At 29.2% G+C, this 16423-nt stretch overlaps 1 protein-coding gene across 1 annotated transcript in view; it reads right to left on the reverse strand.

The window, feature by feature from the left end:
• Window positions 1-16423, reverse strand: part of LOC130214880 (formin-binding protein 1) — a 145233-nt gene that overhangs the window by 8351 nt on the left and 120459 nt on the right. Inside the window, 1 exon segment of the mRNA XM_056446727.1 lies at window positions 3213-3227. Coding sequence (XP_056302702.1) covers window positions 3213-3227 — 15 coding nt within the window.

Consider the following 16423-nt stretch of genomic DNA (forward strand, 5'->3'; position numbering starts at 1 on the left):
AAAAAACAATACTGTGTCAAAAAATGAGTTTAATGAATTGTCGTATTAATATCTAAATCACAAATTCAATTCAATTCACCTTTATTTGTATAGCGCTTATACAATGTAGATTGTGTCAAAGCAGCTTCACATAAAAGGTCACAGTAAATAGGAACAGTGTAGTTCAGGTGTATCACAAATGCGATAATGATCGATGATAAGGAAAATGGCACTCTTACTTGTGTTATACTAAGACCTAACTATTATACACTGTCAAAATGTCTGTGATTTCTGCTATAAATAACTGTAAAAATGCTAGGGTAAAAATACATAACCTGTTTAAAGGTATAAGATTCTTTAACATACAGTGAGAACCGTAAATTCACTTTTTCAGAATTCCCATGGTTTGTTACTATGATTATGTTTATTAGTTGTATGAATGACACCGAGCGCCTTCAGTGTGTTCCTCTGCTTGTGGTAAAAGTTGGATGTTGGTTGATGAGCTTTGGTTCATCACATGACTTTGTGTAACAAAGTTAAGTTACGCTGTCAGTAGGAGATAATACTTCAAGACATTGGTGTATGACAAAATACGATAATTAACCGTAAATTTTGAAATGTATTTTACATTCCCACCTTATTTTTAAAAGTTAAATTCCAGCAAATAGCTGTTGTTTATTTCACCATAGATTTTACAATAAATGATTAATTTAATGATTTTCATTTCCAAGCCTGAATTATAGTGTAGGGCTGGACGATTAATTAAAAAAAGGTCACGATATCAATTCAAGTAAAGAGTGAAACGGAGAGTGCAGTGCACACATCATTTAAATTAGGGGTGTCAAACTCCGCCGCACCCCTACACAGCCCTCGGTTTAGTTCCAACCATGCTCCAACACTTATCTGTAGGTTTCAAACAAGCCTGAAAGACTTAGTTTGATCAGGTGTGTTTAATTAAGGTTGGAACTAAACTGTGCAGAGCTGCGGCCCTCCAGAAATTGAGTTTAACACCAGCGATTTAAATAATCATATTGAATTTTTTAATTTATGATTATGACAAGCATTTGATATGTTTTTTCCTTTATAGCAAGTGTTATGTTGAATATAATGCAAGAGGGAATCTGATAATAACAAATGTCTCATTTTACCAGTGAAAATAATGGTCTAATAATGTTGTCAATTACAAATGTCAAGAATATGTCTCAAACATAATAATTATGAATAGTTGTATTCTGATATAATCCATTTACTGTACATTAATGACCAGGACATATTTATAGTCTGTTCAAGCCCACCATTCAGTCAAATTTAGCATTTTAACCAACAGCAGACCTACACATAGGCCTAATATTATTATTGTTGTTTTACCATATTAAAGAATGAACAATAATAATAGCCTACTCATATTAACCTTTATTTTACATCTACAGAATCGTGAGAAAATCATGATCTTGATTTTAATCAATTATAAAGTCATAATAGAGGTGTTTTTTTACGATAGAGTGCCCAAACAAAACTATATATTAACTTTTCATGTGAACTATCCTTTTAAATGTGCCCTACACCCTATCAATTAATAAAAACACATTCAAAATAATCACATTTCAGCATTTTATGTATCCCACATCTGGTTAAGGATTAAAACAAATCACTTTGTTTGATAAATACGGTAATTACCTGTAAAATTTAGCCATTTATTTGACATTCCTACCGTATTTTTAACAGTAAAATAAAAAACGCACACCCTTGGTTAACGTGAACAGTACCGAACATAAACTATATATAAATTTTTTATGTGAACTATCCCTTTAAATATACACTACACCATGCTAATTAGTCTAATAAAACAAAAACACATTAAAAATAATTACATTTCAGCATATTATATGAATCATTTTGTTTGGTAAATACAGTAATTACCTGTAAAATGTAGAAATTTATTTGACATTACTGTATTCTTAACAGTAAAATAAATATCGCACTCCCTAAGCTTAAGGTGAAGAGAGCGTAAACTAAAACTATATGCATTTTTAATGAGAACTGTCCCTTTAAATGTACACAACACCATCTTAACTGATAAAAATAATCCCATTTCAGTATATTATATACCACACATCCGGTTAAGGATTAAAATGAATCGCTTTGTTTGATGAATGCGGTAATTACCTGTAAAATGTAGAAATGTATTTGACGTTCCTACTGTATTTTTAACAGTAAAATAAATATCGCACTCCCTTAGCTTAAGGTGAAGAGAGCGTAAACTTAAACTATATATGCATTCTTAATAAGAACTGTCCCTTTAAATGTACACAACACCATCTTAACTGATAAAAATAATGACATTTCAGTATATTATATACCACACATCTGGTTAAGGATTAAAATGAATCGCTTTGTTTGATGAATACGGTAATTACCTGTAAAATTAATAAATTTATTTGACATTCGTACCGAATTTTTAAGAGTAAAATAAATATCGCACACCCTTAGCTGAAGGTAAGAAGAGCCCAAACAAAAAGTATATATTAATTTTACATGTGAACTATCTCTTTAAATGTGCACTACGCCATCTTAACTGAGAGAAAACACAGCATATTATATACAGTACCACACATTTGGTTACAGATTAAAATGAATCACTTTGCTTGATGAATACGGTAACTACCTGTAAAATTTAGAAATTTACTTGACATTCCTACCATATTTTAACAGTAAAATAAATATCGAAAACCTTAGCTGAATTTTTCATGTGAACTATATCTTTAAATGTACACTACACTGATAAACACATTAAAATAATCACATTTCAGCATATTATATACCACACATCCGGTTAGGGATTAAAATGAATCACTTTGTTGGAAATACAAAGAAAAAAAGAGACCAAAATCAAAGACAGATAAACAAACACAAGGACAAAAACGGGTTTCAGATCACCTCAATAAGGTTCCGCACGTGGGCATTGAGTGAGAGCTACACAGAGGGACAGTCACCACGGCAACAAGACAAAACAAAACAAAACACATCAACAAAAAAAGAGAAATCAGACAACAAACATGGTTTCCAACTTAAAGGTCAAATTATACAACGACAAAAAAGTTACGTTAAATTAAAATATCCATAAGGGTTGAACACAAAGGAACAACGTGATGTTAAAGGACCATGTGTGTTATTGCGGCGACGAACATGCTACGGTCATGCCGCTACGGACATGCTAATGAGTTCATGCTTACCAGCTTCAGAGAGAGCTTCTCATGGACGAAAAGACAGAGCGATCGAGGGAAACAACCCAGAGAAGAGAGAAAACATCAGAAAGGAGCAAACATCAGACAGCTGTTCATCTCACACTGTCAAAAATATCTGTTCATTAACAGTTTCCGTGTTTTGTGATTCATTTACGGTTGTGAATTGCATTATGGGAGCTTGATCTCTGCGACTTTTGATGTTGATGTTTGATGTTGAGATTTCAATTTACAGTTTAACAAAGTGTCTTATTGACATTAATATCATGTAGAAGAAATAATATATAAAGAAATAACCTGTAAAATAACAGAAAATGCACTGGTTGTTTATTACAAGGTTTTTGTATTGTAATATACAACACCAACCCAGAAAATAGATCACTTTAAACTATTAAAAATGTCAATAAAAGTGCCTTTTTTGGTTAAACGTTGTTGGAAGAAAGATAAAGGTCCCATAATGCAGTTCAAAAGCATAAATAAATGATAAATAAAAAATATGAATCACTAAATACAAAAAAACTGCTAATTTACAGATATTTTCTTACTGCGCACACACACACACACATGCAGTGTTCATGAATTATGATGATGTCACAGCTGAAGCTCCCCGCATCATCAGTTTTGGCTGGCTGTCAGTGTTTGTGCTCAGTCATAAGACTAATATCTGCTGGTGGAGCCGCGGGGAATTTAGCTGAAAGCCTCATATTGGCACTTGAATGGGAAAACTGGCACATTAGCGGAAGTACAGGCCTTCAAAACACATTTCTGGAGAACTTTCCAACAGATTCCATAATGCTCTAAACTTTAAATTAGATTTGTTTATAGCAGAAAACTGACAAAATTAAAGCTATGTGGTTTTGGGTCTCATTGACTTTCATTCTATTTTTTGCCCATACTATTTAAGTCAATGAGATAATTTGGTTATTAACATTATTCGAAGAAATTCATACATCAATTTTGGTAGATTTGTGGTTCCAATGTCATCTGTCATTAAAAAATAAATGTTATCACTTTATATTCAGTGGTCGTAACTAATTATCTGTACTTATTGTGTAAATACATGTTTTTACATTGTACTTATGAATGATTAAATACCTGCATGTATTTACATCTGTAATTCATTTTCATTCATATTAATTCCAGACATTTTCCTTAAATTCCACTTACACCGGGTGTTTTGCGTGTGATAAGGTGCTAAATATTGGCTATAAGTGCAAAAAAAAAAAATAATCCATTGTGAATAGCTCTTAAACTTTCTTGAAAAGCAATGCATAAGCATTTTGGGGCACAGTGACTTGAATAGAATAGACAATAACGCTATAGACATCAAAATGATTTGGTCATCAACATTCTTCAAAGAAATGCACACAGGTTTGCATCCCATTGACTACCATAGTTTTGAATCCCACAACCTTCAGTATGGACAAAAATGACTATGGAAGTCAATGGGCCCTTGAAATGTGTGGTTACCAACAATCTTTAATTAAAAGTACTAGGTTTTGAGTCTTTTGACTTCTGTAATTTCAGGTCCCTTTTACTTCCACAGTTTTGGCATCTATTGGTTCCCATAGAAAATAGTATGGACTATAGAAATTACAATGGAAGTCAAAAGGGTGCAGAAAAGTTTAGGGTCTCAACAGAGTTCCATAGTTAGCTCAAAATACTGTTGAAGACAATAAGACGCAAATCTGTTTGATAACATTCTTTAAAGAAATGCTTATAGGCTTGCGTCCCATTGACTACCCAAGTTTTGGATCACACAAACTTCAGTAGAATGGACAAACATTACTATGGAAGTCAATGGGCCGTGGGAATGTGTGGTTACCAACAATCTCCAATTAAAAACATTTAGGTTTTGGGTACCATTGATTCTGTAATTTCAGAACCTTTTTATAGTTTTGGCCTCTGCTTCCCATAGAAAAGTATGGACCAAAAAAATACAAATGGAAGTCAATAGGGCGCAGACAAGTTTTGGTTCTCAACAGAGCTCCATACAGTAGTTTGGTCAAAATACTGTTGAAGACAATAAAACTCAAATAGGTTTGATTATTAACATTCTTCAAAGAAATGCTTATAAATTTGTGTCCCATTTACTATTATAGTTTTGGATCACACAAACTTCAGTAGAATGGACAAGCATTACTATGGAAGTCAATGGGCCGTGGAAATGTGTGGTTACCAACAATCTCCAATTAAAAACATTCAGGTTTTGGGTACCGTGACTTCTGTAATATCAGGTCCCTTTCACTTCCATAGTTTTGGCATCTATTACTTCCCATAGAATAGTATGGACAAAAAAAATTACAATGGGAATCAATAGGGTGCAGACAAGTTTAGGGCCTCAATAGAGTTCCATAGTTTGCTCAAAATACTGCTGAAGACAATAAGACCCAAATCTGTTTGATTATTAACATTCTTCAAAGAAATGCTTATACATTTGTGTCCCATTTACTATTATAGTTTTGGATCCCACAGTCTTCAGTAGAATGGACAAACATTACTATGGAAGTCAATGGGCCCTGGAAATGTTTGGTTACTAACAATCTTCAATTAAAAGCATTCAGGTTTTGAGTACCATTGATTGTGTAACTTCAGGACCTTTTTTCTTCCATAGTTTTGGCCTCTGCTTCCCATAGAAAAGTATGGACCAAAAAAATACAACTGGAAGTCAATAGGGCGCAGACAAGTTTTGGTTCTCAACAGAGCTCCATACAGTAGTTTGGTCAAAATATCATTGAAGACAATAAAACTCAAATAGGTTTGATTATCAACATTCTTCAAAGAAATGCTTATAGGTTGCATCCTACTATCATACTGTAGTTTTAGATCCCACAGTCTTCAGTAGTATGGACAAACATGGAGGTAAATGGGCCCTGGAAATGTGTGGTTACCAACAATCTCCAATTAAAAGCATTCAGGTTTTGAGTCTTTTGACTTCTGTAATTTCAGGTCTCTTTAACTTCCATAGTTTTGGCATCTTCTGCTATCTATAGTATAGTATGTACCAAAAAATTACAATGGAAGTCAATAGGGCGCAGACAGGTTTTGGGTCTCAATAGAGTTCCACAGTTTGCTCAAAATACTGCTGAAGACAATAGGATTCAAATCTGATTGATCATTAAAAGTCTTTTAAAAATGCATACAGGTTTGAAATGACTGTAGAAATATTCTTTTGTCTTTCATTTTGGGTAATCTGTCCATTTAAAATAACTTGATCATTTAAAATCTGTGTGAATCTGAACTTGAGACTATGTTGATCTACTTCCAACTGAAACTGAATATTGAGTAGTGGGCGGGGCTTTTTTGTGCATCATTCCCTCATAGCAAACTAACGGTAAGAGAGGGTATTAATATACAGTTGCTATGGAAATACTCAGGTTGACGTCAACAGAAGGAGACTAATTTTTTCAGTGGATTAACTTGCACAGATTAATTATTTATCTTATAATAACAATGTGAGCCAGCAAAATAAACATTGTAAATTTGTATTTCATGCGGACTTCAAATATTGAAATATTGCTATTTTTATTAATATAGTTGCCCTAATGATGCGCCAACGTCCAACAAAACTAATTTTAGTGTCATTATGGGATGCATCTGTGATGGGACGCAAACCTGATGAGAATAAATAGGATATATTTAGATCATCTATCATTAATCGAACGGCTCTTGTTTCTGATGCAGTGAACTTCAGCAGATACCAATGAACCGAGTGTTACAGGGTCACATGAGGATGACTTCATCCGTCTAAAGCAATAGTCAGCCAACATGATGGAGTATGAGAGATAAGACAGAGGGGAGAGAAAGAGAAACAAAAATAATGGAAATGTTCCAGATAGGCTAGTTTTTGAGGAGGCCACTACAGCAGAGAGGATTCTGGGTATAGTTATATCTGAGCTGGGATCAAAACAAATCAATAAGAAAAGGTGACTGAAAATGAGGCGGTGATTATCAAATGATTACTTTAATTGTAAGAAATAGATTAATCTTGGTATATGAGAAAATATATTACAATATTATGCTAAACTAAGAGAAAAAGTAGAAATATGAAATTTAAAAATGGCATTTTAATAAAGTGTTGAAAATACAGACACATTTGAAGAATTAAGTACAAACATTACATTAGAAACTAAATAATAAAAGTAAACTGAAATATAATTAAAAAATTAAATGCTTTTGCCTCATTTTTCATGTTTTAATTTATTTATTCAAATGCAAAATACATTAAAAACAAAATAATAAAAATAACCTGAAATATAATAAAAATGTAAATGCTGTAAATTCCTTTTTCATGTTTTGATTCATTTATTTATATGCAAAATACATTTAAAAAATAACCTAAAATATAATGTAAAAATTTTATACTTTTGTCTCATTTTTCATGTTTTATTTTATTTATTTACATGCAAAATACATTAAAAACAAAAAATAAAAAGTAACCTGAAATATAATTAAAAATTAAATGCTTTTGTCTCATTTTTCATGTTTTAATTTACTTATTCAAATGCAAAATACATTAAAAAACAAAATAATAAAAAAATATGAAATATAATGTAAAAATTAAATGCTTTTGTCTCATTTTTCATGATTTATTTTATTTATTCATACGCAAAATAAATTTAAAAACAAACTAATAAAAATAACCTGAAATATAATAAAAATTTAATGCTTTTGTCTCATTTTTCATGCTTTAATTTTATTATTCATATGCAAAATACATTAAAAACAAAATAGAAAAATAACCTGAAATATAATTTAAAATTCAATGCTTTTGTCTCATTTTTCATGTTTTATTTTATTAATTCAAAAGCAAAATACATTAAAAACAAAATAATAAAAATAACCTGAAATACAATTTAAAATATTTGTAAATGCAAGTTTTAATAATTTTTGCAAGATTTTGCTACATTAATTTTTCATTATTTTACTTGTTTTGTAAACAAAGCATGCTGATTCTTCAAATAATTTACTTTAAAATATGACCTTTATTATTATATTATTATAAAGTCACTCTGATTTGTGATTTTGAGAAAAAGAAACTTTTTCCTTAATGTTTTCTATGGACTTGAAAGGGTGCTCAAACTGTCTAATTATGATCTTGACAAATGTGTTTCGACAAACGCATAAACGCACTGACAGGACGTACAATTCAACATGTTTAAACACTTCTCAAACTCATGAATGTGTCAACAAGATGTCAAATTCGGCGCTTTGTTTGTAACAGTCATAGATAGCAAATACAGACGTGTGTTTGTGTGAACGTGATCCACAAATAGAGATAAGCAAATATATCACAGCATCAAAAACGACACCGAAAGGGGTCAATTCTGAATGTATCTACTGTACATGTGATGAAAGTGTTACGAGTACCGGATACCTTGAAAAGTACTTGTGACACTTTGAGAATTAACCCCTCCCACACAAGCTGATTGGCTGCCAGAGCAAAGGGGCGGCGCCAGGCTGCTGGGATTGCGCATTGGAGGCAGGGTCAAAAGCCAGAAGAGCCAATGAGAAAGTCTGTTGATGATGATGCGATCTTCCTTACTTAAAGATGGATCCTCATATTGAAATTCAGACTTTAACCTCATTCAAGTGATGAAGACTTCTTTAAATGGGTTTGTAATGCTACTGAATGATCTTTAACAATTAACAACCAAAATAAAAAACACTGAGATGAGGTTAAGTCTGTCAAATCAATGTATACACTCTAATTTCAGCAATCATTCATTTAATCCCACACACACACATCTAAATAGACATCTTTTTTGGAAAACAAAGATGATAATAGTAATAATAATTATAATAAATAAATTAATTAATTAGATCAAATCATTACTTTTACTGTAAAAAATAATAATATAATATTTGAGCATATATATATTCCAATATAGTGTTAATGTATATTAGGAGAAATAAAAATATGAAGTTCAAAACATGTAATTGAGACGTCTATTTTTTAAGTTTATTATTACATTTATTTTGGAAAATAAAGATAATAATAATTACTATAAATAAATAAATAAATAAATAAATAAATAAATAAATAAATAATAATAAAAAACTATAAAGTAATTTAAACCCTATTAAGGATTCAGAAATATGTAGGATTTATTAGTTGCCAGTTTGACTAAACCGTTAATATTTGTTTCAATAAATAAAATAAAGCACAATTCTTTTAATTTTGACATAAAAATATTGTTATTTAGAGCATTTTTAATTTTTATTTTTTATTTTGGGAAAATCACAACTAATGATAATAATAATAATGAATTAATTAATGTTAATAATGATAATAATAAATTAAATAAGCACTAATATAATATTAAATGTTTTCATTAAATTAAAATGTAATTAAATACAAATGCAACAATAAATATTAACATAAATATAAACAATATCACATAATTTGGCACGTTATTTTACACAAATTAAAAAAAAACATGCCAAACAGTGTGATATAATTCGTATTTATATTAATAATTTTTATTTAATTTATTTACATTTTAAGATGTACATAAATATAAATAAAATAATAAATATCAATATAAAATACATATATCACATAATTTGTCGTGATATTTTATGCAAATAAAAAACATGCCAAATTGTGTAATATTTTACACATTAATATAAATACGAAATATATTCGTATTTATATTAATATTTATTATTTTATTTATTTTCATTTGTAGATGTACTGAAATAAAAATAAAGAATTTTGTTAATATAAAATACATTTTTTATGAATGTATAATATCACATAATTTGTCGTGATATTTTATGCAAATAAAAAACATGCCAAATTGTGTAATATTATTTGTATTAACTGTATTTTTTTGGGGGGGAAATGACAACTAATGATAATAAATGTTAATAATAAATGAAATAAATTATAATATAATAATAAATGATAATGATACGTTTTCACATCATTCTACAAAATATTTAAAAGTTCAAAAAGTTCAAAAGTCACCATTGTGTTGTCTAAAATGTAAATAAATATAAACACAATTTGGCATGTTATTTTATGAAAAAAAAAAAAAAAAAACATGCCAAACAGTGTGATATAATTCGTATTTATATCAATAATTTTTATTTAATTTATTTACATTTTAAGATGTACACAAATATAAATAAAAAAATAAATATTAATATAAAATACATATAATATCACATAATTTGTCGTGTTATTTTATGCAAATAAAAAACATGCCAAATTGTGTGATATTATTTGTATTTATATTAATATTTATTATGTTCTTTATTATTTTTTTTAGATGTACATAAATATGAATAAAAATTATATTAATATAAAATACATTTTATAAGAATGTACAATATCACATAATTTGTCGTGATATTTTATGCAAATAAAAAAACATGCCAAATTGTGTAATATTATTTGTATTAACTGTATTTTTTGGGGGGGAAATGACAACTAATGATAATAAATGTTAATAATAAATGAAATAAATTATAATATAATAATAAATGATAATATTACATGTTTTCACATCATTCTACAAAATATTTAAAAGTTCAAAAAGTTCAAAAGTCACCATTGTGTTGTCTAAAATGTAAATAAATATAAATAAAAAAGAAATATTAAAAGAAATACAAATAATATCACACAATTTGGCATGTTATTTTATGAAAATTTAAAAAAAACATGCAAAATTGTGTGATATTATTTGTATTTATATAAATATTTATTTTTTATTTATATTTGGTAACATTTTAGACGTATTTATATTAATATTTATTTTTCATATATTTATTTACATCTAAAATGTTACCAAATATAAATAAAAAATAAATATTTATATAAATATTAAAATAAATACAAATAATATCACACAATTTGGCACGTTATTATATGCAAATAAAAAAATGTACCAGAAAATTCTAACATTATTTATATTTGTTTTATATTCAAATAAACATAAATAACATCAGAAAATCTGGCCGTGTTTATGCAAATAAATTAAAATAAAAAATCACAACATTTTTATTTTTAACTTGGATTAAATATCATCAGTGGGCTACAGACTAAAACAAAAATATATTTTTCACTCAATCTCAAACAATAAATTGCAATCCCAGAAAATAATTTGAATTCCAAAGAGCTCTGTGTATGTATAATATAAAAGTAAAATATAGATAAGAATAAATTAAATATAATGATAAAACTTCTTCTTTTTTTTTTTTTTTTTTACATATTTAGTTCATTTATGGATGAATATATATCTCTAAGTGAACCCACACACACTCTTGGCTCCTCTCACACACTTACGACATATTGCCTGGCCTCGAATGCATACGTAGGCCGACCGAGAGTCCTCTTCATGATTTCTTTATTATAATAGAGAGACTGGGCAGACTGTAGCAAAGAATAAACCCTAATTAAACACACACCCACACACACCCACGCACGCACTCACAAATATTGGCTCAATAAACACATATATACTGACAAACACACATACTTGTCCACTTTTTGCTTCAATAAACCTGCAAACACATACAATCCAAAAACAAACACACGAACATACATACACCTAACTGACTATGAGACATCAAAACACTCATAATATTCTTTAAGACCTTACAGTGATTATTATGGTCTTACATTATATTATAAATATGTATCATGTAAATTACTAGTAATGCTAATGAGAAAAAAAGAAACATTAACCTCAATTATAACAATAACACAGTATACTTATTTACACTACTATTCAAAAGCTTGTGATCTGAAGATTTTTTTGAATGCTTTTATGCTTAACAAGGCTGCATTTATTTGATCAAAAAATGGTTAAATTAAAATCTAAATCTAAATCTAAATCTAAATATATATATAAATATAAACACACACACAACAGTTCTGTCTGGCTCTCGAATCTGATTGGCTGATAGCCGTGCGATATTCTGCAATAACAGCCTCTTCACCCTTCTGTTTTCCTCCGCCCACATAGAGTGACAGCAGATCAATAAACTCACTAGTTTGACAAATACTGCAGCTGTTGGACAACATAATGTACTTTTGAGGCTTTTAAGGAGAGAATGTAGTTGTTTAGATTGCAACTATGAAGTTTATTTATAAGCATTGTTCCTATTTTAAAATATTTATAATTTCGAAGAGACAGCGCGTTGGCATTCATCAGCTAGTCATACTGAGCAAAGCAAAGACGGTTGAGGTTCCACCATGATGGTGGCAGAGACCCCATAATAAGCCCTTAGAGGGGAAAAACTCAGCATAATTTCAAACTACAGCTGATCAAATCATTACAAAACTGGTAGGTGACATTCTAAGTCGATCTCTCACTTTTGTATGTTGTAGTGCTGTATTCATACCATAATAATCTAGTAGTGTTTGCTTTGCTCTGGCTTTTTTGGCGTTAATTATTGTGATCTACCGATTGCAACAGAGAAATACTGGGAAATCTCTGTAGACTGATGACATTTCATGCCGTTCAGCCTTATAATCTAAAAATGTGAGCAAAATCAGCTGTTTTGTCATCACTTTAGACATGATGCAAGAGAATCATTCAAATACTAATTCTAAAGTGACGTGTGTGAAGTAGCAACAGTTTCAGCTGTTCTGATGTCAGCTGCAGATGTGAAGGAATAGTGGAAGAAAGTAGTTCCTCTTACAAAAGGATTGAGACTCTCCGTGTTTGATTTTTCTTTTTTACATATATGATTATGTCGTAGAACTGTTGTATAAACGCAATATCACACTCATAACAGTGCGATATGCCTATATATATATATATATATAGTTTAATCCTGCAATACAAAGTTATATTTTCTGCATCATTACTCTAATCTCTAATGATCTTCTTAATATGCTGATTTACTGCTCACAATAACCGTATTATTATTTTTAAATTATTATTATTATTATTATTAAACCAATGGTGCTACTAAATATAATTCTTGGATGAATTACAAAATACTATTATTTCCCCATAAATGTCTTTTTTGATCAACTTAATGCTTTCTTTCTCAATGTCTTAATTTTACTTTTAATCATACGTCACTTTCGAATGGTAGTGTTTATATATCAATAAAACAGATATATTATAAACAAGCCAGGAGCACAAATGGTGAGGATGGAAAGTGTCAAGACGCTTTAAAAGGCACAATATGCACGATTTTTCATTAAAATACCAAAAAGCCACAAGAACAGTGTGTATAGTGTATTTACATTATCCTAAATGCTCGAAAGAGCGATCAAATCCAGAGAACTGAGCCATTTCAACTATGATAAAATGCTAATGATGTAAACATGCTAATTAGGTCACACACAATCAATTTCCTTTTTTTTTGAAAACAGGGAAACAGCGGTGAGGCTTTAATATGTTGTGTTTTATTCTACTGCACAGAGCAGCATTAAAGTAGAAGAATAATATGCATTAAGTCTGATAAAACAGTTGTTAATTCTCCACCTGATCACGAGTAAAAGAAACTGGAAACGGTGGAATGTGGCATAATAAAAGCTCCGCTGTTTTTTATGCTTTTGCAGTAGATTCTCATCAGCAATTACTTTAATATTTATCTCAATTATCTTCCACAACTTCGAGCTTTACTCCTCTTCATTCTACCATAATAATAAGTGTGGAATACTTCAGCTCATCCATCAACATTAATTCTAAGTCCCTTAGGATGTAATGAAGACCACAACTCCCACGATTCCACACACAGTCACTCAATCATCAAACTATACCTTTGTTTGTTGTGAATACACGCCCTCTAGTGGCGAAAATTACATACTGTGCCTTTAAGAAGCTTAAAAACAGTCTATTTTTGTCAACTGATGTCTAAAACCCACTTTCTTTCACTGTGACCTGATTTATGCGAATACTCACGATGTCAGAGCTGAGTGTGTATGATAAAAATATAAACAATTGAGTTGACTTACTTTGCACTTCCCTTCTGGCAAGGGACAAACAGCCGAAAATAACATATGACAAATGTGTTTTTCTGTTGATGTGGTGCAGTTGAGAACAGATTATAAAAAAGAAAAGGCCTGAGATTTGCACAAGCGCATGAGAAAGCAGGATTTGCCGTGTTATCTGTCGTGTTTTTGCATCTGTTATCTAACAAAGTCACTCAAAAGTCAGAATCTGGGGAAACACGCGGACGGCCTTCCTGAGGGGAAGGTCAGTGTGGTCGGACACTATCAGAAAGTCACGTGTGTCTGTGTGTGAGTATGTGTAAACAGAAGACATTGTTTTGGAGCATCTGAGTGCATGTAATCGCATTACTCTGGATGAATTTAACGTTTGAGCACCCGTTTATGTTTAATCTGTGTGTGAAAATGTGAGAGAGTGAAATCATGGTGAACGCAAACAACAGAACATAAAAGAGAGAAAGAAGAATACAGAAACTGACAGAGAGAGAGAGAGAAAAAGAGAGAGAGCAAGAGAGAGACTTGATTGGCTGAGTGAGCTGGAGGAAAAAGGAGCCAAAGAATATAAACAGTTCTATTGCTGTGTGATATCATCGCCTGCGGAATCTGATTCACTCTGTGACATCATCACTTCGCAATCTACTGCTGCCTTCAGGCCCTTATTTAGCTCAATGTGCAGTCAGATTGCAGAAGGAGAACATTTGAATTTTATATTGCACTCTTACATTTATATAGTCAGGAAACTAGCAGTGGCATAACAAGATAAATAGCAAATAATATTATAATTAAATAACATGTTTCATTATATTATATTATATTATATTATATTATATTATATTATATTATATTATATTATATTATATTACATTACATTACATATTATATTATAATACATTACATTACATTATATATTATATTATATTATTTTATATTATATTACATTATATATTATATTACATTATATATTATATTACATTATTATATTATATTATATTATATTATATTATATTATATTATATTATATTATATTATATTATTTTATATTATATTATATTACATTATACTACGTTATATTACATTATATTATATTATATTATAATATATTATTTTATATTATATTATATTATATTATATTATTTTATATTATATTATATTATATTATTTTATATTATATTATATTATATTATATTATTTTATATTATATTATATTATATTATATTATATTATATTATATTATATTATATTATATTATTTTATTTTATATTATATTATATTACATTATATTATATTATATTATATATTATATTACATTATTATATTATATTATATTATATTATATTATATTATATTATATTATATTATATTATATTATATTATATTATATTTATATATTATATTATATTACATTAAATTACATTATTTTATAAAATAATATTGTAAGTTTGCAATATAATATGGGGAGAGCAGGGATGAAAGTAATGTGGGGACGAAAGTAACAAAGCGATTTTCTCGAAGCCCTGACAACATTTGCTTTCCAGCCTATAACAGCACATTCACCATGCAACCCTTGATAGAGCTGCCAAATATCAGCTGATTAGCTCCAGATTTTTGAATAAGAATAAGGGTTGAGAATAAGCTCAACCCTGTTAGACCATGCGCCGCGGAGCAAAGTGGATTTTTCCATCCTTAAAATAGCAAAAGTGGATTCGGACACGCCCTTAATGCTTTTGCGCCCTGCGCTTAAGACTATGTGCCTAGATTGTTAAAATAGAGCCCCTTATCTTTTAAAATGAGGTTTTTATGAAAAATGTTTCTTTCGTCCCCTCTCTCCCCTACAGTGTTCAAATTGAATAGTTTTTTGTAATCATAAAAAAATAAAATTAATTGAAATATATGAATAAAATATAAATAGATAGAAAACCTAAAGAAACCCTTAAAAAGTCTAAATTAAAATACGGATTTAAAAATAAAATATAGAAACTAAAACTGAAATACTAATAGAAATCAAATAAACTGATTAAGGCAGCTAAGCGCACATACAAAATTTAAAGATAAAAAAAAAAAGGAAATACATTTTACCTAAATATTTGAATAGGTTAATATAAGGAATATTAATGAGGGAATTCCTAAAAGGTTAGATAAAGGACAAGTGAAAAATATAATTTTAGGAAATTAGAAACAATGTCAAAATTTGGAGAAAAATTTATAATAAATTTTTCATATTTTAATAATTATAATTATAGAATAATATTTCATCCATTACAAGTAAAATAATTTTTCTTTTTTC

This window comes from Danio aesculapii, chromosome 21, assembly GCF_903798145.1.
Source record: "Danio aesculapii chromosome 21, fDanAes4.1, whole genome shotgun sequence".
NCBI classification, from domain to species: Eukaryota; Metazoa; Chordata; class Actinopteri; order Cypriniformes; family Danionidae; genus Danio; species Danio aesculapii.